General features: G+C 43.9%; 1 protein-coding gene across 8 annotated transcripts in view; it reads right to left on the minus strand.

Moving 5' to 3' along the window:
* TNIK (TRAF2 and NCK interacting kinase) overlaps nucleotides 1–22193 on the minus strand; it is a 395211-nt gene that overhangs the window by 124605 nt on the left and 248413 nt on the right. For all 8 annotated transcript variants that reach the window (XM_053599576.1, XM_053599575.1, XM_053599573.1 and 5 more), the window contains exon 4: nucleotides 19945–20070. In XM_053599576.1, the coding sequence (XP_053455551.1) occupies nucleotides 19945–20070 (126 nt within the window). The remainder of the gene's footprint in view (nucleotides 1–19944; nucleotides 20071–22193) is intronic.

Raw genomic sequence — 22193 nt, forward strand, 5'->3', positions numbered from 1 at the left:
GCTGGATGAATGGTTCCTTCCACAAACACATTTCAAGGAGGAAAACAAGGAAACCCACTTATTTAAAAATGCTTTAAAAGATACACCAACAAAATGTAATGGATACACCTTATTTGAATACTGTCTTTTTAAAAGAGCTGCTAAAAATTTTGAGACAATTACAACTTTGGATCTAGACTTAGATATTTGATGAAAGTAAGGAAATATGGTTAATGTTTTTAATTGTGATAACTGGAGTGGCTAACACTCAAATGAGAAGACCCTCCGTGCATCAGTCACTGAAATGCTATTTGAAACCACAATGAGAAGCCACTTTATACCCACTATGATAACTATAGTTTTCTTTAAAAAGACAGAAAAACCACAAGGATGGGCAGTGATCTGGAGAAAAAGGAACCTCATACATTGCTGAGGGACGTGAAATGGTGCAAACCGTATGTGGCTCCTCAGCGACTCAGACATACGACTAACCTGCTCTTAGCAATTCCACTTCTGGATGTACACCCCAAAGAATTGAAACTGGTACACGGATGTCTTTATCACCACAGTTCACACGGGACAAAAGGCAGAAATTACCAAAATGTCCATCAGCAGATGCACAGGAGGGCCCGGAGGGGCGTGGCTTTCGGAGAGAGGAAACCACTCCTGGAACTAGGTTGTGGTGAGGGTTGCACAGCATTGTGAATATTGGTGACAACCCTGAACTACATATTTTAAAGTGGCTAAAATTCAGGTAGATTTTGTGTTATGTATATTTTATCAGAATTTTATAAAATAAAATGATAACGTTTTCTTCAAAATAACACTTGAGGGGGAGGTAGATAGGCTTGTAGACAGGGTAGAGATGGCCACAGGATGATGGTTGTGGGGACACTTGGGTATTGCTGATACTGTTCTATCTTCTTTTGTGTATTTTAGGGAATTCTCAATAATAAAAAGTCAGAGAGACTCCCATGATGTAGCAAACCATGGTTCAACACTAGCAGGATGGACCAAGGAAACACACTTCCAAAGAAGGAAAATAATATTTTCCCAAGTGAGCAAAATGTATCTGTGCCCTTTCTCCAAATCCTGTTTTGAAAAGCACAGTGGCCAGACCTCCTATGGACACATCCATTGCTTTTGAATCAGCTGGAGGAAAAGTTCCACCGCTGAGCTTTATTAGGCCACATAATTACAGCTCCCAAGGAGAGAGCAACGGAAACCCAGTGCCTCCAGCCTTTCAAAATTTGATTGCACAAAATACTTTCAAATGTGCAGCAGGAGGCAGCCCCACTCTGACCGGGCACTAATATCAGTGATTTCTATAATTGGCTTGTCCATTCAGCTCCAGCTGAAGGCTGCTAAATGCTTTTTATCTCAACTAAGGAACAAAATGATTGTTAAATTATATAATGCGATTTTTTCAAAAAGAAAAAGAAAGAAACCAGAACTTGCTAGCAATCGGCTCCTGCAGCCACACCCACGCTGACATCAGGGCCACCACACAGCGGGGCTTCCCTCCCCACACACCCACATCACGTTTGAGGAACAGAAAACAGGCCCTGTGTGCCAATGCCAGCAGTGATGAGCCAGTATCTTCTCACCTCATGAGTAACAGATCATTGATATTCTCCCTAATAGAAAGTTCTCTGAGAGTTTATATTGGGGCAGTAAAATTCACTAACATGTACAGAGAAAGTGTTTTACAAATGATGCTTTATTTATTTATTTATTTATTTTACTAAATCATAGCTGTGTACATCAATATGATCATGGGGCACCATACACTTGGTTCATAGAATATTTGACACATTTTCATCTCATTAGTTGACATAGCCCTCCTGGCATTTTCTTAGTTACTTTGCCAAGACATTTACATTCGACATTTGTCAAGCCTCACATGTACCCTTGTAAGATGCACCACAGCTGTGATCCTTTCAATCCCTCTCCCTCTACCCACCTCCCCCCTCCCTCCCCACGCTTTCCCCCTTCCCCCTGTTCTTAGGTTGTAACTTGGTTATAGCTTTCATGTGAAGGTCCTAAGTTAGTTTCATAGTAGGGGTGAATACATTGGATATTTTTTCTTCCGTTCTTGAGACACTTTACTGAGAAGAATATGTTCCAGCTCCATCCATGTAAACATGAAAGAGCCAAAGTCTCCATCTTTCTTCAAGGCTGCATAGTATTCCATGGTGTACATATACCACAATTTGTTAAACCATTGGTGGATCAATGGGCACTTGGGTTTTTTCCATGACTTAGCAATTATGAATAGGGCCGCAATAAAGATTCTGGTACAAATATCTTTGTTGTGATGTGGTTTTTGGTCTTCTGGGTATATGCCCAGCAGAGAATTACAGGATTGAATGGTAGATCTATTTTTAGATCTCTAACTGTTCTCCATATATCTTTCCAAAAGGAATGTATTAGTTTGCATTCCCACCAGCAGTGCAAAAGTGTTCCCTTTTCTCCACATCCACGCCAACATCTCTGGTCTTGAGATTTTGTGATATAGGCTAGTCTCACTGGAGTTAGATGATATCTCAAAGTAGTTTTGATTTGCATTTCTCTGATGATTAAAGATGATGAGCATTTTTTCATATGTCTGAAGGCCGCTCGCCCATCTTCTTCGGAGAAGTTTCTTTTCAAGTCTCTTGCCCAGCCTGCGATGGGATCCCTTGTTCTTTTCTTGCTAATGCGTTTGAGTTCTCTGTGGATTCTGGTTATTAAACCTTTGTCAGAGACATAACCAGCAAATATCTTCTCCCATTCTGTGGGCTGTTTGCTTGCTTTACTTACTGTGTTCTTGGCTGTGCAGAAGCTTTTTAGTTTGATCAAGTCCCAAAAGTGTATTTTTGAAGCTGCTTCAATTGCCCGGGGGGTCCTTCTCATAAAAAACTCACCTAACCCAATTTCTTCAAGGGTTTTCCCTGCACTCTCTTCTAGTATTTTTATAGTTTCATGTCTTAAGTTTAGGTCTTTAATCCAGTAAGAGTCTATCTTGGTTAGTGGTGAAAGGTGTGGATCCAGTTTCAGTCTTCTACAGGTTGCCAGCCAGTTCACCCAGCACCATTTGTTAAATAGGGAATCTTTTCCCCACTGAATGTTTTTAATTGGCTTGTCAAAGATTAAATAACGGTAAGTAGCTGGGTTCATCTCTTGGTTCTCTAATCTGTTCCACACATCTACTTCTCTGTTTTTGTTCCAATACCATGCTGTTTTGATCACTATCGATTTGTAGTATAGTCTGAGGTCTGGTAGTGTAATTCCTCCTGCTTTGTTTTTATTTTTGAGTAATGTCTTGGCTATTCGAGGTTTTTTTCTGATTCCATATAAAACGAAGTATTGTTTTTTCAAGATCTTTAAAGTATGACAGTGGAACTTAATAGGGATTGCGTTGAAGTTATATATTGCTTTGGGTAGTATGGACATTATAACAATGTTGATTCTTCCCAGCCATGAGCATGGTATGTTTTTCCATTTAATAACATTCTCGGCTATCTCTTTTCTTAGAGTTTCATAGTTCTCTTTATATAGATCTTTCACATCCTCCCAAATATTTCATCTTCTTTGGCATTACTGTGAATGGGATAGAGTCCTTAATTGTTTTTTCAGCTTGACTATTGTTGGTATATATAAAGGCTACCAATTTATGAATGTTGATTTTGTAACTTGAGATGTTGCTGTATTCCTTGATCACTTCTAAGAGTTTTGTAGTAGAGTCCCTAGTGTTTTCCAGATATACAACCATATCATCTGCGAAGAGCGAAAGTTTGATCTCTTCTGACCCTATGTGGATGCCCTTGATCGCATTTTCTTCCCTAATTGCAGTGGCTAAAACTTCCACTACAATGTTAAAAAGCAATGGAGACAATGGGCAGCTTTGTCTGGTGCTTGATCTAAGTGGAAATGATTCCAATTTAACTCCATTCAATATGATATTGGCTGTCGGTTTGCTGTAGATGACCTCTATCAGTTTAAGAAATGTCCCTTCTATACCAATTTTCTTAAGTGTTCTGATCATGAAGGGATGTTGGATGTTATCAAAAGCTTTTTCTGCATCAATTGAGAGAATCATATGATCTTTGTTTTTTACTTTGTTTACGTACTGAATTACATTTATAGATTTACGTATATTGAACCAGCCTTGAAACCCTGGGATAAAGCCAAATTGATCATGATGTATGATTTGTTTGATATGTTGTTGGATTCTGTTTGTTAGGATCTTGTTGAATATTTTTGCGTCTATATTCATTAGTGATATTGGTCTATAATTTTCTTTTCTTGTTGGGTCTTTTTCTGGTTTGGGGATCAGGGTGATGTTTGCTTCATAGAACGTGTTGGGGAGTCTTCCTTCTTTTTCTACATTTTGGAACAGTTTGAGTAATATAGGTACTAATTCCTCTTTAAAGGTTTGGTAGAATTCTGATGTGAAACTATCTGGTCCAGGACTTTTCTTTTTGGGGAGGTTTTGTATGATTCTGCTTAAGTCTTGGAAGGTGACGAGCTTCCAAGTATCGGTCCATTTCCTTCAGATTTTCATATTTCTGAGAGTAAAGTTTCTTGTAATATTCATTAAGGATTTTTTGGATTTCTGAGGAGTCTGTTCTTATTTCGTCTTTGTCATTTCTGATTGATGAGATTAGAGATTTTACTCTTTTTTTCCTGATTAGGTTGGCCAACGGTTTATCTATTTTGTTGACCTTTTCAAAAAATCAGCTTTTTGATTTATTGATCTGTTGTATTGTTCTTTTGTTTTCAATTTCATTTAGTTCTGCTCTGATTTTGGTTATTTCTTTTCTTCTACTGGGTTTGGGGTTGGAGTGTTCTTCCTTTTCCAGTTGCTTGAGATGTCCCATTAAGTTGCTAACTTCCTCTCTTCCCATTCTCCTGAGGAAGGCTTGCAGTGCTATAAATTTCCCTCTTAGAACTGCCTTTGCGGTGTCCCAGAGGTTCTGATAGTTCGTGTCTTCATTGTCGTTTTGTTCCAAAAATTTGGCAATTTCCTTCTTGATCTCATCTCTGACCCAGCTATTGTTCAGCATGAGGTTATTGAACTTCCATGTTTTTGTATGAGTATGTAGATTCCTGTTGTTACTCAGCTCAAGTTTTATTCCATGATGGTCCGAGAAGATGCATGGAATAACTTCTATTCCTTTAAATTTACTGAGGTTAGATTTGTGACCTAAGATGTGATCGATTTTGGAGTAAGTTCCGTGGGCTGATGAGAAGTATGTGTATTCAGTTTTGTTACGATGAAATGTTCTGTAGATGTCTGCTAGATCTAAATGCTGGATGGTTAGATTTAAATCTAAAATTTCTTTACTCAGCTTTTTGTTGGAGGATCGATCTCTCACTGCCAAAGGAGTGTTAAAATCTCCGATTATTATGGAGCTAGAGGAAATCAAGTTGCTCATGTCTGTTAGAGTTTCTCTTATGAATTGAGGTGCATTCTGATTGGGTGCATAGATATAAATAATTGAAATCTCATCATATTGAGTATTACCCTTAACAAATATGAAGTGACCACTCTTGTCCTTCCTTACTTTTGTTGGTTTAAAGCCTATTGTGTCTGCAAATAAAATTGCAACACCTGCTTTTTTCTGGTTACCATTTGCCTGGAGTATGGATGACCATCCTTTCACCCTAAGTCTGTATTTGTCCTTTAAGTTAAGATGTGACTCTTGTAAGCAACAGATATCTGGTCTGAGTTTTTGTGTCCAGTCAGCTAATCTACATCTCTTTAGAGGACAGTTTAAGCCATTCACATTAATGGAGATTATTGATAAGTTTGGTGAAATTTTGGGTATCAAGTTTTTCAAAAGTCCAGTGGATAATTTTAATCTTTTCACCATTGTAGAAGTTGGAGTTTGATCAAAAGTTTCTGAGTGAGTTTATGTTTGTAGTAGAGGATTGGGTTGGTCATTATGGAGGATAGGTCTGAGAATATCCTGAAGAGCTGGTTTGGTTGTGGCAAATTTCTTCAACGTATGAATGTCGTTAAAGTATTTAATTTCTCCACCATAGATGAAACTCAGTTTAGCTGGGTACAAGATCTGGGGTTGAAAGTTATTTTGCTTTAGGAGATTAAAAGTTGATGACCACCCTCTTCTGGCTGGAAAAGTTTCAGCAGAGAGATCTGCAGTCATTCTAATGTTCTTACCTTTGTAGGTAATGGCTTTCTTTCGCCTGATAACCTTGAGAATTTTCTCCTTCATGTTGACTTTAGTGAAGCTAATTATGATATGTCTGGGGGATGACTTATTGGGGTTGAATCATGCTGGAGTTCTGAAACTGTCTGCTATCTGAATTTCAGGATCTCTAGGCATGTCTGGAAAATTCTCTTTCATAATTTCATGCAGAAGTGCCTCTGTGCCCATCGATGCCACTTCATCGTTTTCGGGAACTCCTATTATTCGTATATTTGCCTTCTTCAAATTATCCCAGAGCTCTCTAAGAGAATGATCCATTTTTGCTCTCCATTACTCTTCCTCTTTGAGAGTTTGGGAGCATTTGAAGGCTTTATCTTCGGTGTCAGAAATCCTTTCTTCTGCTTGGTCCATTCTGTTGCTGAGGGATTCTACTGTATTTTTCATATCTTTAAGGGCTGCAAATTCTTGCTTCAGTGTGTCTAAGTCTTTGGTGGTTTTGTCTTTAAATTCGTTAAATTCTTGAGACAACTTTTGAATTTCTCCTCGGATTCCTAATTCCATTTTATCAATCTTGTATGCAATCCAAATTCTGAATTCAATTTCTGACATGTCTGCCAGTTGTTTATGAATGGGGTCTTCAATTATGTCAGCCATTTCTTTCCTTGGGGGGTTGATCTATTCCAGTTATTCATGTCACCGGAGATTTTCCGCTGATTCCGCCCCATGGTTGTTTTACTCCCTTTGATTTTTCCCCTAGGGTTTTGTTGAGGGCCCGTTCAGTGTTGTAGCCTGAGAGACTGTGGCCCTGTCTGGTGTGGTTGGACTGAGTGCTTCTGACTTATTGTCAGCTGGCTTCTGTTTGACCCCAGTGAAGCACTTACTCTGGGTTGAAGTTGCAGTTCTCTGAGTCGGCCCTACCCTGGATGTTTCCGGGGTCTGTGAGTCACCTCAGGCAAATCCTACACTCAGGGGTGGCCTCCTCTGGTTGCCCAGGGAGGCGGGGGTATGGCTTCAGCTGCCTCAGGGAACTGCCGCTCTGATGTGGGTCTCCCCCAGCCTCACTCCTGTCCCAGAGTCAGGACCGACCAGCCACAGTTCAGACACTGTCCACATCTCGACAAATCCCTCAAGAATCTGGACTCCCGGGGGACAGGCCTCCAAATCTCAGAGTGAGGGTGGGGTGGGGCGCTGGGAGCTCAGAGCCACCGGCAGCAAGCTCACTCAATTCCTCCCAATCTTTGGCTCCACCGCACCGCCACAGCCCAAGCCTCCAGGCTTCAGAGTGAGGGCGGGTGGAGCCCAGAACCGCCGGGCAGCGAAAAGCAGACTCAGCTCCACCCAGTTCCTTGCCTAGCCATATGGCATGCGCTCAGGTCTCCAGACCACACAGCGAGGGCGGGGGGGGGGGGGGGCGGGGCTGGAGCGCCAGGAGCTCAGAGCCAGCAGGGGCTCCGAGCCGCAGGGAGCCCGGTCTACAGTGAGCAAATTCGGTTCCTCCCAGTCTCTCGCCCGGTTGTACCACCGCAGCTCAAGCCTTCAGGCTTCAGAGTGGGGGCAGGGTGGGGGGAGCGGCTGGAGCCCAGAACCGCCAGGCAGTGAACAGACTTGTCTCCCCCCAGTTCCCTGCCCGGCCACACGGCAGGCGCTCAGAGTGAGGACAGTGGGGGGGTGGGGGCGGAAAGTACCTGGAGCCCAGAGCCAGCAGGGGCTCCGAGCCGTAGGGAGCCCGGTTGACAGCGAGCAAATTCAGTTCCTCCCAGTCTCTCGCCCGGTTATACCGACGCAGCACAAACCTTCAGGCTTCAGAGTGGGGGCGGGGTGGGGGGAGCAGCTGGAGCCCAGAACCCCCGGGCAGCGAAAAACAGACTCAGCTCCACCCAGCTCCCTGCCCAGTCACACGGCAGGCACTCAGGTCTCCAGACCACAGAGCGAGGGCGGGGGGAGCGCCAGGAGCTCACAGCAGCAGGGAGCTCAGAGCAGCTGGTAGCGAGGTCACAGAGTTCGACTCAGTTATATGCCTGGTTGTATTGTTGCCCAAGGAGGGCTGCTGCACCTCGCCTTGGGGAAGTGCCACCCTGGTGAGGGTCTCCGTCCGCTGACTGTCCTCACCTCTCTCCCGTGCCCCAGAATCAGCACTGACCAGCGGCAGCTCAGGGACTGTCCTCTCCCCTTTAGGAGTCACCCAAGAATCCGAACTCCTGGGGGACAGGCTTTCAGACCTCAGAGAGAGTGGAGGGAAGTGCTGGGATCTCAGAGTTGCCAGCAAAGGATATTTACAGATTTATATAGTTTTATGCCTGGCAGGAGAACGCCTAGGCATCCTAGTGGGAGGTAGGTCCAGTTTGTAGTAGGTCTCTCCCGTGAAGTGTAGTGGGAGGGCCTTTGATTTCTGCCCTTTTGTTTGTGGGGCCCTTAAGCCGATCAGGTGGTGGGGGGACTCCCATCCGCTTAGTGATGGGTTTTGTACCTTTTGTTTGCTTCCTTTTGGTCGCAGCTCTCCTCAGCGGGGTTGATGTGCATTCTTCAACTTTCTCGCGTGGTGTTGCTCGAATCCATCAGGTTACTTGCTAAATTTTCGTCCCCTAACTCTCCTTCAGGACGGGAGCCTCTGTGGAAAGCTGGCTTCAGTCCGCCATCTTCCCATCATCCCCCCACAAATGATGCTTTGTTAATAATTCTTCCTCTCATTCCCTTTATTTGGAAATGGTGCTTATTTACAGCCCGCAGCCTTGCTGCCGCTCACACTCAGTGACCACAGCAGGTGAGGTGGTCCAGCTCTCAGCTACCAGTTTACTGGCCCAGGTGGTTCCTGGGCCACCTACCACCCTGTGATCAAAGATGAGCATCACCTTCTCGTGCTTGATGTGAACACTAACTGTATGGCTGGAAAGCCCTCACTGGCAGAAATCTCGTATTTATTGCTTTCCATTCCTCGGTCTGTTCCACATGTGCACAAATGCAGAAAGGAAGCAGCAGGGTTCCCAGGTCCACTCTCTGGGTGGAGACCAGCTGACCATTCGTACGGGGTATGGGCATGTGTGCCTCTGACTCTCTTCTTGGAGAAGCACAGGGGCACATGCCAGGGTGGGAGACAGTGAGAAGGAATCATACATTTGGAGCTTCTGGAATTCTCACTTGACCCACTGAAATAAATGCATGGAGAGAGAAGGAAGGTCAAGTTGGAGGCGGGAAGAGGCTGGGCTGAGGCTGATGGGCAACTAGTAACTTATGAGAGAAAGGCCTTGCTGGGCTACTTGGACATGGGCAGTTATTTCTTTCAAAATAACAAAGGTCCATTTTTACAAGTAGAGTGTTCTTACATATGTCACAGTGGTGTGGCTGACTGTTACTGTCACAGATTTTTGTCAGTTGTCTCCTGCTTCTAGCAAGTGGGATGTTTTCTCCTAGAGGCTGAGGGGCTGCCCATCCCGTCTTCCTGGCGTCCCTGTCCATGAGACAGTGTTTAAGTTAAGAGTCTTCAGTCTCCGTCAACCCCAGAAGATTCAAGACTCCTTGCAAGGGACAGGGGCTTCGGCATGGAACCACCATATGGGGTCATTTCTGCACCTCCCTTTTCAGTACCAATAACCTTGGAAAATTTTCTAAAAGTCTAATCTCAGAGGCAGTCTGCCTGGCAAGGACGATTTCTGTGGTCCCTAAAGTATTAACTCACTTGCTAGTTAATTGGTTTTAAGTTTCTATAATGATACAAAACCTTAAGATGGGATTTAAAAATTGCAGACACTAACCCAGAACACCCTGACAGGACTCACTCCTCCTGGATGTCACCAGTCACCTACAAGCAAACGGACTCCTCTCTCACAGTAAAAGTCAGGGAGGAAGAAGAGGACCCAGCAGGATGACTGAAGTCTTCCTAAAATGAGAGAAAAGTCTGCACCGAGCAGTTGAAGGGGCACCCCTAGGAACGGACGGGAAAGATAAACTTGGAAGAATTCATAGGCTGCAGAAGGGCAGAACACCAGGGAGGTGCAAAGTATTTTTAACACATGTGGCTGGAAATAGCCACAGACTTCATCTGCATGATTTATGAAAGTGTGAGCAAAACCCAAACTCAGTAACTTTGTAACAGAAACCTGCTTCATTTGCAAGAGATAGTTTGTTTCACAATACAAAAGTGTGTACAGAAATACAAGATTTCAAAATTACAAAAACTGGGATTTATATTTATATATATAGATACACATTTATTTCAACAAACTGGCTTAAGTAAAGTAAAACTTGGAAATTCCAAATTTGGAAAAGCAACCTCAACAGCTTTTTGCACTTGTTTTTAAATAAGTATGTACAATATTTGAAAAAAAAAAAATAAAAACTCTTTTAATAAAGTTTATTTTTAGTCTTAAAAAGATAATGCTTGAACTATAAATTCTAAGTCTTCAAAAGATACAAAGATGAGTTCCAAGGATGTGATTTGCCCCAAACACTGTTATTGAGGCTTCTGGACGAGAACCAACTTCATGCTGTGAGACTGACAATGGCTGTTTGGACACTCTGAGCAAGCTGGTGTTTTCAGCAGCAGGATGCGGCCCAGAGACCCTCAACAGTGCCCATGTCTGAGGAGACAGGCATCTCAGAGCCTGCAGACAGCACCCAAGGAAACCCTGGGGAGGTGAGCTGCAACTTGTATTTGGTTTCTGAACTCTGTATGCATGAAAAAACAGGAGAATTTCTTTTGGTGGGAGTAATCATCATAGTCCATTTTGTCCACAGACCCAACACAGAAAGTTAATGTTGAAAGAAATTTACAACTCTGCATCTCAGAATGTTATACCCAAATAGAAGAATTTGGGGTGAGAATAGGTAAGCAAGTTTTCAGATAGGTTTCAATAAGGAAAGTAAAATGTTGGCCTTAGAGAAATGAGGAGTAAGCACCTGGGTAGCTGAGCATTTGGCGAAGCAGAGCATGAACAAAAACACAGACCTTGGCTCAAAATTAATCCAAAAAGGGACATTATTTTAGTCCTTTTGCAAAATAACTTTGGGCACACACGAAGTCTTTCTTTTGCGAAGACAATAAGCAGTTCAAACAAAGCATAAATGAAATTCTTTGGGACAAAAAAAGAAATTAGTTTCACATTCTTGTCAAAGAATCACTCACTAATTCATAGAAAGGGCTCTATTAAAGCCAAACTCTGAACCAGCTTCCAGGTATTAAATCAGGTGCAGCTTGAGGTGTGAGTCTGTGTCTAAGCCAAACTTCCTAATGCCACGGCCCTTTAATACAGTTCCTGTGGGTTGCAACCCACAGGTTGAGAACCACTGGTCTAAGCACTGTCTCTGCAGGCCGTGGCGTTCTGAGACTGGGGGTTGTTCACAATCATACCTCTCACCATGTCAGGCATTCCTAATTTGCCAAAATCAACCTTTTAAAAATTTCTACTCACGACTAACAGGATTCAGTCACTTCCCCTGTCTTCAACAAGGTCTGACAATTAAGTTCACAAACTCCATCTCACTGGAGAATGTCACCACATCACCTAAAATGCTCCCCTCAGGGAGCTGTGCACCAGCACCAGGGCCTAGTCCACCCTTCAAAGTGCTTTTGGAACTCTTTCTGGAATGACGGTCAGAGCTGTGGTCATATGAAGTCTGGTAATTAAGGTTGTAAACCTGCCACCATGAGTTTACATTAGCAAAGTATAAACACCTCAGTAGGGTTTCAGAACCTTGGTACATCAGTGTCTGAATGGATTAAAACACTGTGGTATACGTATACAATGGATTAGTATTCAGCCATTAAAAAAGATGGAGAAATGTTAATTAATTGCTCAAAAGACTCAGCTATGGATGACTGAATTTAATGGCATTATTTGCAGCACCTCACATTTAAATCCTAAAATAACCAAAAATTAAGTGGGCATAATTTTTGCCAAGCCCAGATGCTAAAGCAAAGTGAATCTGAAATATAGTAGACTCTGCCTACTTTGCCCACTGTAGTCAGTGTAGACTCTAGAAAGGGCCTCTCCCTGGTAGTTGTGAGTCCATGTCTTAGTCCACCTCAGCATCTGTCCAAGACGACCTGACCCAGGGGCTGGACAAGTCATGTAAATGCACAAAGATGAGTATGTGCAGAGGTCAGTGGGGTGACGCATCCCTGGTGCAGACTGGAAGGGCACGAGCTCTTTAAGCAGCTGGGTGCTGATCTGCTAGTTGTGATTTCAGGCTGAATATTTCTAGATCATTTGATTTTTTCAAAACTTTTCAAAGCCTTCTGTAAAATGCTCAATTTTTCTAATGTTGTCATATTTCAAACATTACCATCTTATGTGAAACAAACTGACCTGGGTGTCCAGGCAGCATTTGGCCTCCAGGCTGCAATTTGCAAACTCAGACCTAGTCCAGCATCATCATCTTTGTGACAGAGACAACAAACAGCAGACGCTGCCTGTTCAAGGCCGGACTATAGGTCTCTGGATTCTCAGGCCAGGCTGCAGCCAATGTCTACAGTATCTGTCCCAGACATGCACACGAGTGATTTCTTAGCACCTGGCTGGGCGGGCTACAGTGCTGCCATTTCATGAGCATTACAGCACAGGAATCTCAATCTCTCTCGTGGGCCCTACATTCAGAAGCCAATCAGGAATTTATTTTCTTACATGAGATAGTCGAGCCTTGTGACTGCTGTGGTGCTGTCAAAAGAGAGTAAAGTGTGTGTGATTTCATCCTCTAACTTTAGAGAGATCCATTCACAAATCCACAGTTCTTGCCCTGCTCTCAGGTCTGAGTGGCAGGCAGCAAAACCAAGAGCTTGGCATCCTGGAGAGGCAGCAGAATGAGACGCCACGTGTCTGCACTTTGGCTCCGGGAGATCAGAATCTTTATTGAGAGAGCTCCCTGTTTTGATTTCCGGATCAGGCCCTGAACAGTTGATAAAGGAGAATGACTTGGCCATTATCAGAAGTAGTTGTATTTCTGCAAAGAGCCAGTACTAAACAAGAGTTTATCTCCACAAGACTGACAGAATTCACACCAGATGACAATTCAATCAGATGCCTCAAACAGCACACGTATTGGCTGGTGGGATATATGCAAAGCTCTTTTGCTCTAGCCACAGTGAAAGAGATGTCTGGGGAATATTTAATATAGTCTGAATCTAGGAAATAAATGCTGGTTTTGCTTGCAGTAGGCTGTCTCTATATAATTCACAGTAATATTTTTATATAAATGTAATCCTAACAAAATGCCATTTAGTCCAAAGAGTCAACTATCTGTGACCTTTGCAATTATTTGATAAAACATTCCCAAAAGGCTTACTGGACTTTTCAAAATGTGTTTCTCAGCCTTTAGAGCATTCTCGTGGCAGCTAGCAGGTCCTATCATCTTACTTAAACACTGAGGAAACTGAGGAATGCAGATGAAAGGTAAAGTCAAAATAAACTTATTTAAACACAAAGCTTCAGTCCTCTGTAAAACCAACCTCTGATGTCAGAACTATCTTTCATAACCAATAGGAGAGTGTAGGGTCTAAAGCCTTGATTCTTGCACTGACAGTTTGGGGCTCTCTAACGAGCTTCACTGTTGGCTGCAGTACCTGGAGCCAATACTTCAACTCTCCTGAGCCTGGGCTCCTCACCTGTAAAGTGGGGATAATGATAATATTTAATTTGTAGTGTGCCATAAAAATGTAATAAAATAGCATGACACTGTAGTGGGCACATGACAGGCCGATGACAATTATTACCAACCACTGTTTTTATTAAAACAGAGTGACCCAGATGTAGTGAATCAGAGGCCTTGGAATAAAGATACACTATTATATCCCACAACCAAGTTATCACCAATCCTGTAATCTAGTATTAGGTTACTGTGATGTTTCTACTCTTCCTTTTCTAAATTTCTCCTTCGATTATCATCCCACAGAAGCACAACTAGGAAAAGAAAAGCTGCCCCTCCCTCCCGAGGCCTTTCACACCTTTTGTCTTCATCTGCAGTGACACAGAAGCTACTGGACAGCTGCCAGAGGGATGTCAGGCAGCCTTTTCTGTGGACACACGTCTGACAAGGGCTAGGCCTTCCATCTTCCAAACTGCGCAGAATGTGGGGCCTATAACTGTCACATTTGCCACGAGCGTCTAATTGCAGGTGGGGAGACAGAATGAGGAGCCAGAACTCCTCTCCATGTGGCCTTGTTGGAAGTGCTCACTGACTGCAAATGCCCCTCATTAAGCTCAGGACTGCGATTAGCTTACTCAGTCTCCTGGCCAGGCACCTGATAGGCAAAGTGGGAGGATCTCTTGAGCTTAGGAGTTCAAGACCAGCCTGAGCAAGAGCAAGACCCTATCTCTACTAAAAATAGAAAAACTAGCCAGGTATGGTGGTGTGCAGCTGTTGTCCCAGCTACTCAGGAGGCTGAGGAAGGTGGGTCGCTTGAGCCCAGGAGTTTGAGGTTGCTGTGAGCTATGACACCATGGCATGCTAGCCTAGGTGATAAAACAAGACCCTGTCTCAAAAAAATAAAATTAAAAATTAAAAAAAAAATAATAAAAAAACAGTCTCCTATCTAGCCTCCTGTTTCTTCCCTCAGTGACCCCTTCAGTACGTGGTCAGGTCCTGCCCCCCACCACAGCCTCCATGGCTGCCCACCTGATGTGGTAAAAAAGCTGAGGCCTTTCTCATGGCCCATGAGGTCTGGCACGGTCTGACTGAGGCCTTCTCACCCACTAGCTCTGCTAGTTATTCTCTCAAACAACTGCCCTGGGTATCCCTCCCTGAGTGCCTCCAACAGGGCCCACAGGCCTGCCATCCCTGTCACACAGTGTCAAAGAGCAGGTGGCTTCTAGACAATAGCAACTTACTGCTCATAGCTCTGGAAGCTGGAAGTGTGCTGGTTGGGGCCAGCACAGTGTTTGCGGGAGGCTCTGCACTCTGGGAGGTTCTGACTAAGGCCCTCATCTGGGTGTAGACTACCGATTTCCCAGAACAAGAGTGAGAGAGAGCTCCTGGGTTCCTTTTGTTAGGGCAATAGTCCCACTCTCGAGGGGACCGTTCTCATAACTAATCACACATGGCCCCACCCCTATTCCCACATGGAGGGTCAGAGTTTCAACACACGACTTGGATGTGGACACAGATGCTTAGCTCTTGGATCCCCATCAGCCTTCCCCTGTTCTGCCAGGCACTACCGGCCCCCAGCACCCTGAGGTTTCCATGTTCACCATGCTCATTGCCTGCCGCCTGCTATAAGGACGAAGCTGCACACAAGTTGGAGTCCATCAGCTCTGCTCACTGCTGGACCTGAGCACTCCGAGCACCGCCCGGTGCCCAGCCCATGCTGATGCATGTGGTCAGCTGAATGAGGAGGGAGTGAAGGGGACTGAGCAGACACAAACCCCACCCCACTCACCCCCAGCAGCCAGGGCAAGAACTGGGGGCAGGGCCATTTCTGGTCAACACTGCAGACAGTCTTGCTGCCTTCTCCAAGTGCTAATCTGAAAATGGACTAGAGATTTTGCTCATTTAAAAAACAAAAAACAAAACAAACAAATAAACAAAAAAACAACTCCCAGGACCTTTCACAGAACTTCCCCACTTTAGGGTACTTGTGTTCTGGTCCTGCATTGTGCTCTAATGAGATGAGGCCCTGGGAAAGTCAGTTCACTTCCCCATAGAATGCATGGTGGCTAATTTTCCTTCCAGTCTCAAAAAACTCCCAAGATAGGAAAAAGGAAAAAAACAAGCCAAGCCCTGCTATGTCCTCACCAAAAACATGCACCTTCGCAACTTGATGAAACTCAGGGAGCCGTGACTGAGCAGCAGGGGACGTGCAGGGTGCTGGGAACCCCCCAGCAGCCACTCTTTGCTGCTTCCCACTACAGCTCCTCACAAGGTGGGGCCGCTGCTGAAATGCTCAGATCTTCACAACGTACAAGTCCTTTGAGGAAATGAAGACATTTTAACGCATCCACCTCCTCACATTGTGTTGGATCTGTAGGCCTCAGGGAGAATGAACTCTCAAAAGTACTGTGCCAATAATATCACTTTCATTCCCTGTCCAGGAATTCCTCAGCATCAGGCTGCCCAGCATGTTTGGAAGGCCAAGCCATTCAGTCCTTGCCCTCAGAGAGCCAGCGAGCCAACCCACTGGGGGCAACAAAAAAAGTAAAGAGCAGGCGACATTACCTATCTCTTCCAAACAACTTAGCAAGAAAGAAATACACAACCCCGTTAAAAAGTGCACAAGAAAATGCTAGGAAGGCTATGTTAACCAGTGTGATGAAAATATGTCAAATGGTATATAAAACCAGTGTATGGTGCCCCATGATTGCAATAATGTACACAGCTATGATTTAATAATAAGTAAGTTCTTTTAATAAAAGAAAGAAAGAAAAGAAAGAAAGAACATAAGAGATGGGAACAGAAATTTTTAAAAAGATTGACAGACTAATGACTGACAACATGAAAAATGTTCAATGTCACTAATCATCTGGGAAAAGCACATTAAAGCACAGTGACTTGCCACCTTACCCCTGTCAGATTAGCCATTATTAAACAGTCAAAAACATCAGGTGCTGGCATGGGTGCAGAGAAACCACCACTCAGACGCTGTTGGAGGCGCCATGAAGTAGCACTTCCATAAGAAACTGTGAAGATTCCTCAAAGAAATAATAATAACAGACCGCCAACCTGACCAGCAGTACCACTCCTAGGTGTCTATCCAAAGGAAAAGAAGTTATTTTATCAAAAAGATACCTGCATTCAAATGTTTATCACAGTACAACTCACAATTACAAAGAGGTGGGCTCAACCTAGTGCCCACTGACTCGTGAGCAGGTGAAGAAAACATGGAGCACTGCTCAGCTGTAAGGAGCAGGATGACAGCCTCTATAGTAACTGGACAGAACTGGAGACCATTATGCTAAGTGAAGTGTCACAGGAACCACACATTCTTTCTCATAACTGGGAGCTAAATAATGGGCACAAAGAGACATAAAGAATGTTGGAAAACAAGATGGGGGAGCACAACTTGCCCCTGGGCACAATGAGCTCTATTCCTGTAACCAGCACGGGGACAGCCCAAACTGTCACTTCACACAAGTGTCTGTGTAATGAAGACATGTTACAATCCCGCAGTACTTTGACATTAAGAGGAAGAATCTAGGTGTAAAATACATATTAAAAAAGAAAGAGCAGCAGATATAGCTCATATGCTGGGCTTAAAAGAAAGAACAGGAGGAAAAAAAGAAAGACATGAAAGAAAAAATGTTTTTAAAATGAAATTACTTACTACCCAGAAATGTGTTCCACACTGTTAGTGTACATTATCCCAGATGCCCCTGTCATGTGTGCATGTGTGTGCGGATATTACACACATGTAAGAGCAACAGGAGAAAACAAACACGATCCCATGACCCTGAGAGCGCCTTGGGCCAACAAAGGAGTAAACATGAACAAAAATTAAAACCACAGTTTTTTCACTAAAACGAAAACATACCATATCTAATTATAGTCACTAAATAAGGTTTTTAAAAATTTCCCTATAAATTGTTAATGCTCATCCATTTGTGAACATGTACACACATCACTTCAATCATCTGCAGCTCCCTTGAGGGATTCCCTGAAGGCTCCCTCCCAGGTACGTCTCTAAGTATTTATTTGGGATAATTCCTACTTGTGGACTCTACTAGGGTCAAAAGTAAGGTGCTTTCTCTGGAAGATCAATAATCCGTGTGTGTGTGTGTGTGTGTGTGTGTGTGTACGCACGCATGCGCGTTTGTATGTGTTCTGATTGGCCTTGAGTTATGCTGTGCTAATGCCACTCAGGGGTGTGAGTGTCCATTCTCCACATTACTTAACAAACCAAGTGATGTAAACGAATCATTTGGACCCATAGACTAATCTGAAATAAAAAGAGAAAGGACATCTCAAAAGGAGATTTTTACCATTCACCTAGGTACAAAATACTGTCTAAATCTTGTTTTCTTTTACATGTGTGTTTTTAGTGAGAGTGACATTTTAAAACATCTTTATTGATAAGTGGTATTTCTTACTTTCTTAGTTACTGCCTTGGCCTTAACTAAATCTTTCTATTAGTAGTTTCATATTTTTCCTATTGATTTATAAAAATTCTTCATTTCTGAAGTCTACTAAATTCTTTGCTTGTTACAGTATATGGAATGAATATGTTTCCTAAATTAGATATTTGCATTTTACTTTGTTTTTTTAGAATAAGAAAATTTTAAAAATACACATAGCCAAGTCCATCAAAATGCTGTTTTATAGTTTACTGCTGTGATATCACACAGTTCTCTTTAGGATTATACAATATTTATGTTCTCCTACTTTTACATTTTTAATATTTACATTTCCATGTACCATACTTTTAAGACCAAAATTAAAATTTTAAATTTTGCAGAAAAGACATACAATGTAGGGTGTCCATAAAGTTTGTGTGCAATTTAAAGTTCATGTACAATTTAAAATAGTTGCCTATTTTACATTGCACACAAACTTTAAGGACATGCTGGATATAAAATCAAAGTGATCACCCAAAATAGGTTTATTGCAAAGTACATTTTTATCTTAAATTGGGAGAGGAATCTTGTTAGAAAAGATATTTCCAACAGTTCTTTTTGAGTATTCATTATCAAATGACATAAAAATCTTGTTGGTTTTTTGACCCCTCACATTAAGCCCTTCTGGTCACCACCTGCGTTCACTGTGTGTGCTGTCTTTGCCCAACTGTAACGCTGGGCACATCACAAGAGTAATGTCCACCCACACTGAGTCCTCTGGGAATTACCCGTGAAACAGTCATCCCTGGAGCTGTAGGTTAGAACAGTTCTTGGCACACAGCAAGTGCTGGGCGATTTAGTGAATTTTGTGTGTGTCTAGAGAATGAGTAAGATCACTAGTTAAAAGGGTATTTTTGGAGACATTAACCCAACCACACCCCGTGGGGTGAGGAGCAGGGGAGGAGGTGAGGTGGGAGGCTGCTGTGAAGCCCAGGCCCTGCTGGATCGAGTGGCTGGTGCAAGGACCAACCACAAACAGAGGAAGATCCAGCTCAATGGCCCTGATGTCCCACTGAAGGATGAACAGAGAAGCTCCCAAGGGGACAGCAGGAGGGTGGAAAGAAGGCAGTCTGAGCATTACACTGACAGGGGGTAGGCTGGCATCAGACACACTGACAGGAGCTATCCTGCAAGTGGTCAAAGACCCAGGCCTTGGGCATGTGGCTAAGTGAAACAGGGGAAGAGGAAGGAAGAGCAACATCTGCAGAGCACCTGCTTGGTATCCTACATGGTAGCAGGCACTGGAATTCATGTTTCAGAGCCATTCACACATTCCTGGTGGCCAGGATAAAGAACCTACGGCTTCTTTAGGTCCCAGCCACACCCCTGCCAGCTATGCAGACCTCGGCAGTTTACATGTCCTCTTTGCAAACCTTTGTTTTGTCATTTAAGAAATGAGGATTATTAATAACGCCCATCTCAAAGAATCAGAATACATGGTATTCTGTCATAAAAAGTAAAACACACTAAAATAAAAATGCACTAAAAATAAAATGCAACAACTGGTACAATAAAAATAGAATGGAACAACTGGTGTGAGGATGGTCTGTATCGAGGGACAGAAGAAAGATTCAGAAACACTAGAACGATGGACACTAGAACGATGGGATTTAAGGAAATGGGAGAAAAACTTGAAAACAAAGTATTATGGAAATCACAAGAGTTGAGGGTTTCAAAGGAGATACTAAATAAGACTTAGCCATGATGCTAGAAAAATGAACTATTCATCCCTGATTGTTCTCCATGGACATAAAGCAAATTCAGACAGCACTACGTACCCACAGCTGGTCATCCATGCCCGGAGGGTTCTTTTTGATAAAAGCACCATAGTATGTAGCAATATTCCGGTGATGGGAATATTTCTTCAACATGTTAATTTCTTGTTTGATTTCTTCCTCTTCATCCTGTGTTAGAACAATAAATATTCTGTCATGAAAATCCATTGTCTTAAGTAACATTCTGTTTTTGAACATCATGTATATCAACTAAGTTTTTCCTTCTATGGTGACAAACTTGCATAATTTTTAAATCTGCTGCCAAGGACAAGTTTATAAGACAACACAGTGGCAGTCCAAGGGGTCTTCTATTTGCATAGCAAGCAGACATCACATGCAACTTGCTGGAAAATAAACAGACAAAAGAAAGCCCCAATAACCCCTCATCTCTTCACCTGGAGGAGATAAATATAGACAGGCTATTGAGATAAAATTCACCCTAGGCCACTAGGAACTATTAAATAATCCATTGAGCACCTGTCACTGATCCTATTTGGTCTATGAAAGATTGAGGAAAGTGAAAGAGAAAAACATAGGCTCTCAACTTCAATTTCATGAAGCTCATTTTTTACTGAGTGCCTGACTGAATGAAGGTGATGAAAGTCAGGTGGGAAGGGAGCAAAGGCCAGTTCTCTGGCTCCCAGGACCCTCCCGAGCAGCAGTAGCAGCAGCACCACTCCACCAGGAAACTGAACGTGAACAGGAGGGAGATGTGCGGGGGCCAAGGATGCAGGAGGAGCTCTGCTGCTCAGGTCCACCCACTCCAAGCTTCAAGCTGGGGTCCACCAGTCTGGGCTTCCAGAGGTCCTGGGCACTCCTGGGAGAACTGAGGGTATGTGTCCTCCCATAATTCTATTCTCCTGTTGTGTACACATCACTTGGACTGAAAATAGTGTTTTGTTTTTGAGGCTGGTGGAACAACTTCCTATTCCCAAGGATAACTGATTTGGAAGCAGCAGCTAGCAATGGCCACGTGCCAGGAGACCACCCACAGTTGTGTCCCCTGCACATGTCCCACGAGCGTGTCCCTGGCATGTGTATCCCGAGTCCCCCAAGAGTGTCCCCTGCATGTGTATCCCAAGTCCCCTAAGCATGTCCCCTGCATGTATCCCAAGTATCCTGAGCATGTCGCCAAGTGTGTCCCGTGTGTGTCCTGTGTCCGTAGCATGTATCCTAAGTGTCCCGAGTGTGTCCCAGTGTATCCCGTGTCTCCTATGTGTCCCCTGAGAGTGCTCCCTGAGTGTGTCCTCTGTGTGTATCCCATGACCCCTGCATGTGTCCCCTGCACCTGCACAGCCTCCACCCAGCTTTCTGCACTTCTGGACCCTCTACAGGCTCTGAGCCCTGTCTTCTTCTCTCCTCTTCACATTATTTTTACACATCATTATGGTTGAGTTTAACTGACCCTGCCAGGGGAAGTCCCCCATCAATTCTCTCAGGCAGTGTCAAGGCCTTACTGTGTCTCAGCACCTACACTCCTTACCACACTCGCCATTTTTGCTGATGTTGGTATGGAGGTGCTTGTCCTACAAACAGCCCCATCGTGCAACTCTCTCTTCTGCAGACTGTCAGCCCTCCTCTGCCTTTTGATCTCAGTATCAGTGCTCCTTCCTGGCAGAATCTCTGACCTGCCAGGCCAGGCCCTAGCCCCAACACTGGCGCACCTTTGTAGCACCCGTCAGAATCACCAGCCACATCCACTACTAGATTAAGGTCTCTTCTCATCAGCCTGAGAGCACAGGCAACCTGCTTGCTTTGTGCCCTACAATGTCCCCAGCACCAAGCAAAGTACCTGTGGATAGATATGGATGAACCCACCCAACCCAGCACCAAGAGCAGGTGGGTGACACCATCATGGAAGGGATAGGTAGGAGCAGGGCAAGGAGAGAGGTGAGAGGGCATTTTTCCACCACACATATTTACTAAAGTCAGTCTTAGTAAAAAGCACAGATTTCCAAACCTAGAAGAAGTATGATACATATCACGTGGCTTAACTCAACTGAACACCAGGTCATCTCCAAGTAGAACGGGGCTCAGAGCTGAGCTCGGGAAAGGTGCGTGTGCTGAGGGCAGGGCAGCTGCAGCGCGCAGTAGCTGACCACTCATACCCTGCAGCCCAGGGAGGTGGCCAGGCTGTCACTGTGCAGGCCTGAGGGCTAGGGACAGCCCTTGTCACACATCTCACGGCCTCACTAAGGCACATCAGCTGCTCAGACTCACCGGGTGGGACCCAGTGCTTGGGGATGAGTGAG

Source organism: Nycticebus coucang, chromosome 8 (assembly GCF_027406575.1).
Source record: "Nycticebus coucang isolate mNycCou1 chromosome 8, mNycCou1.pri, whole genome shotgun sequence".
NCBI lineage: Eukaryota > Metazoa > Chordata > Mammalia > Primates > Lorisidae > Nycticebus > Nycticebus coucang.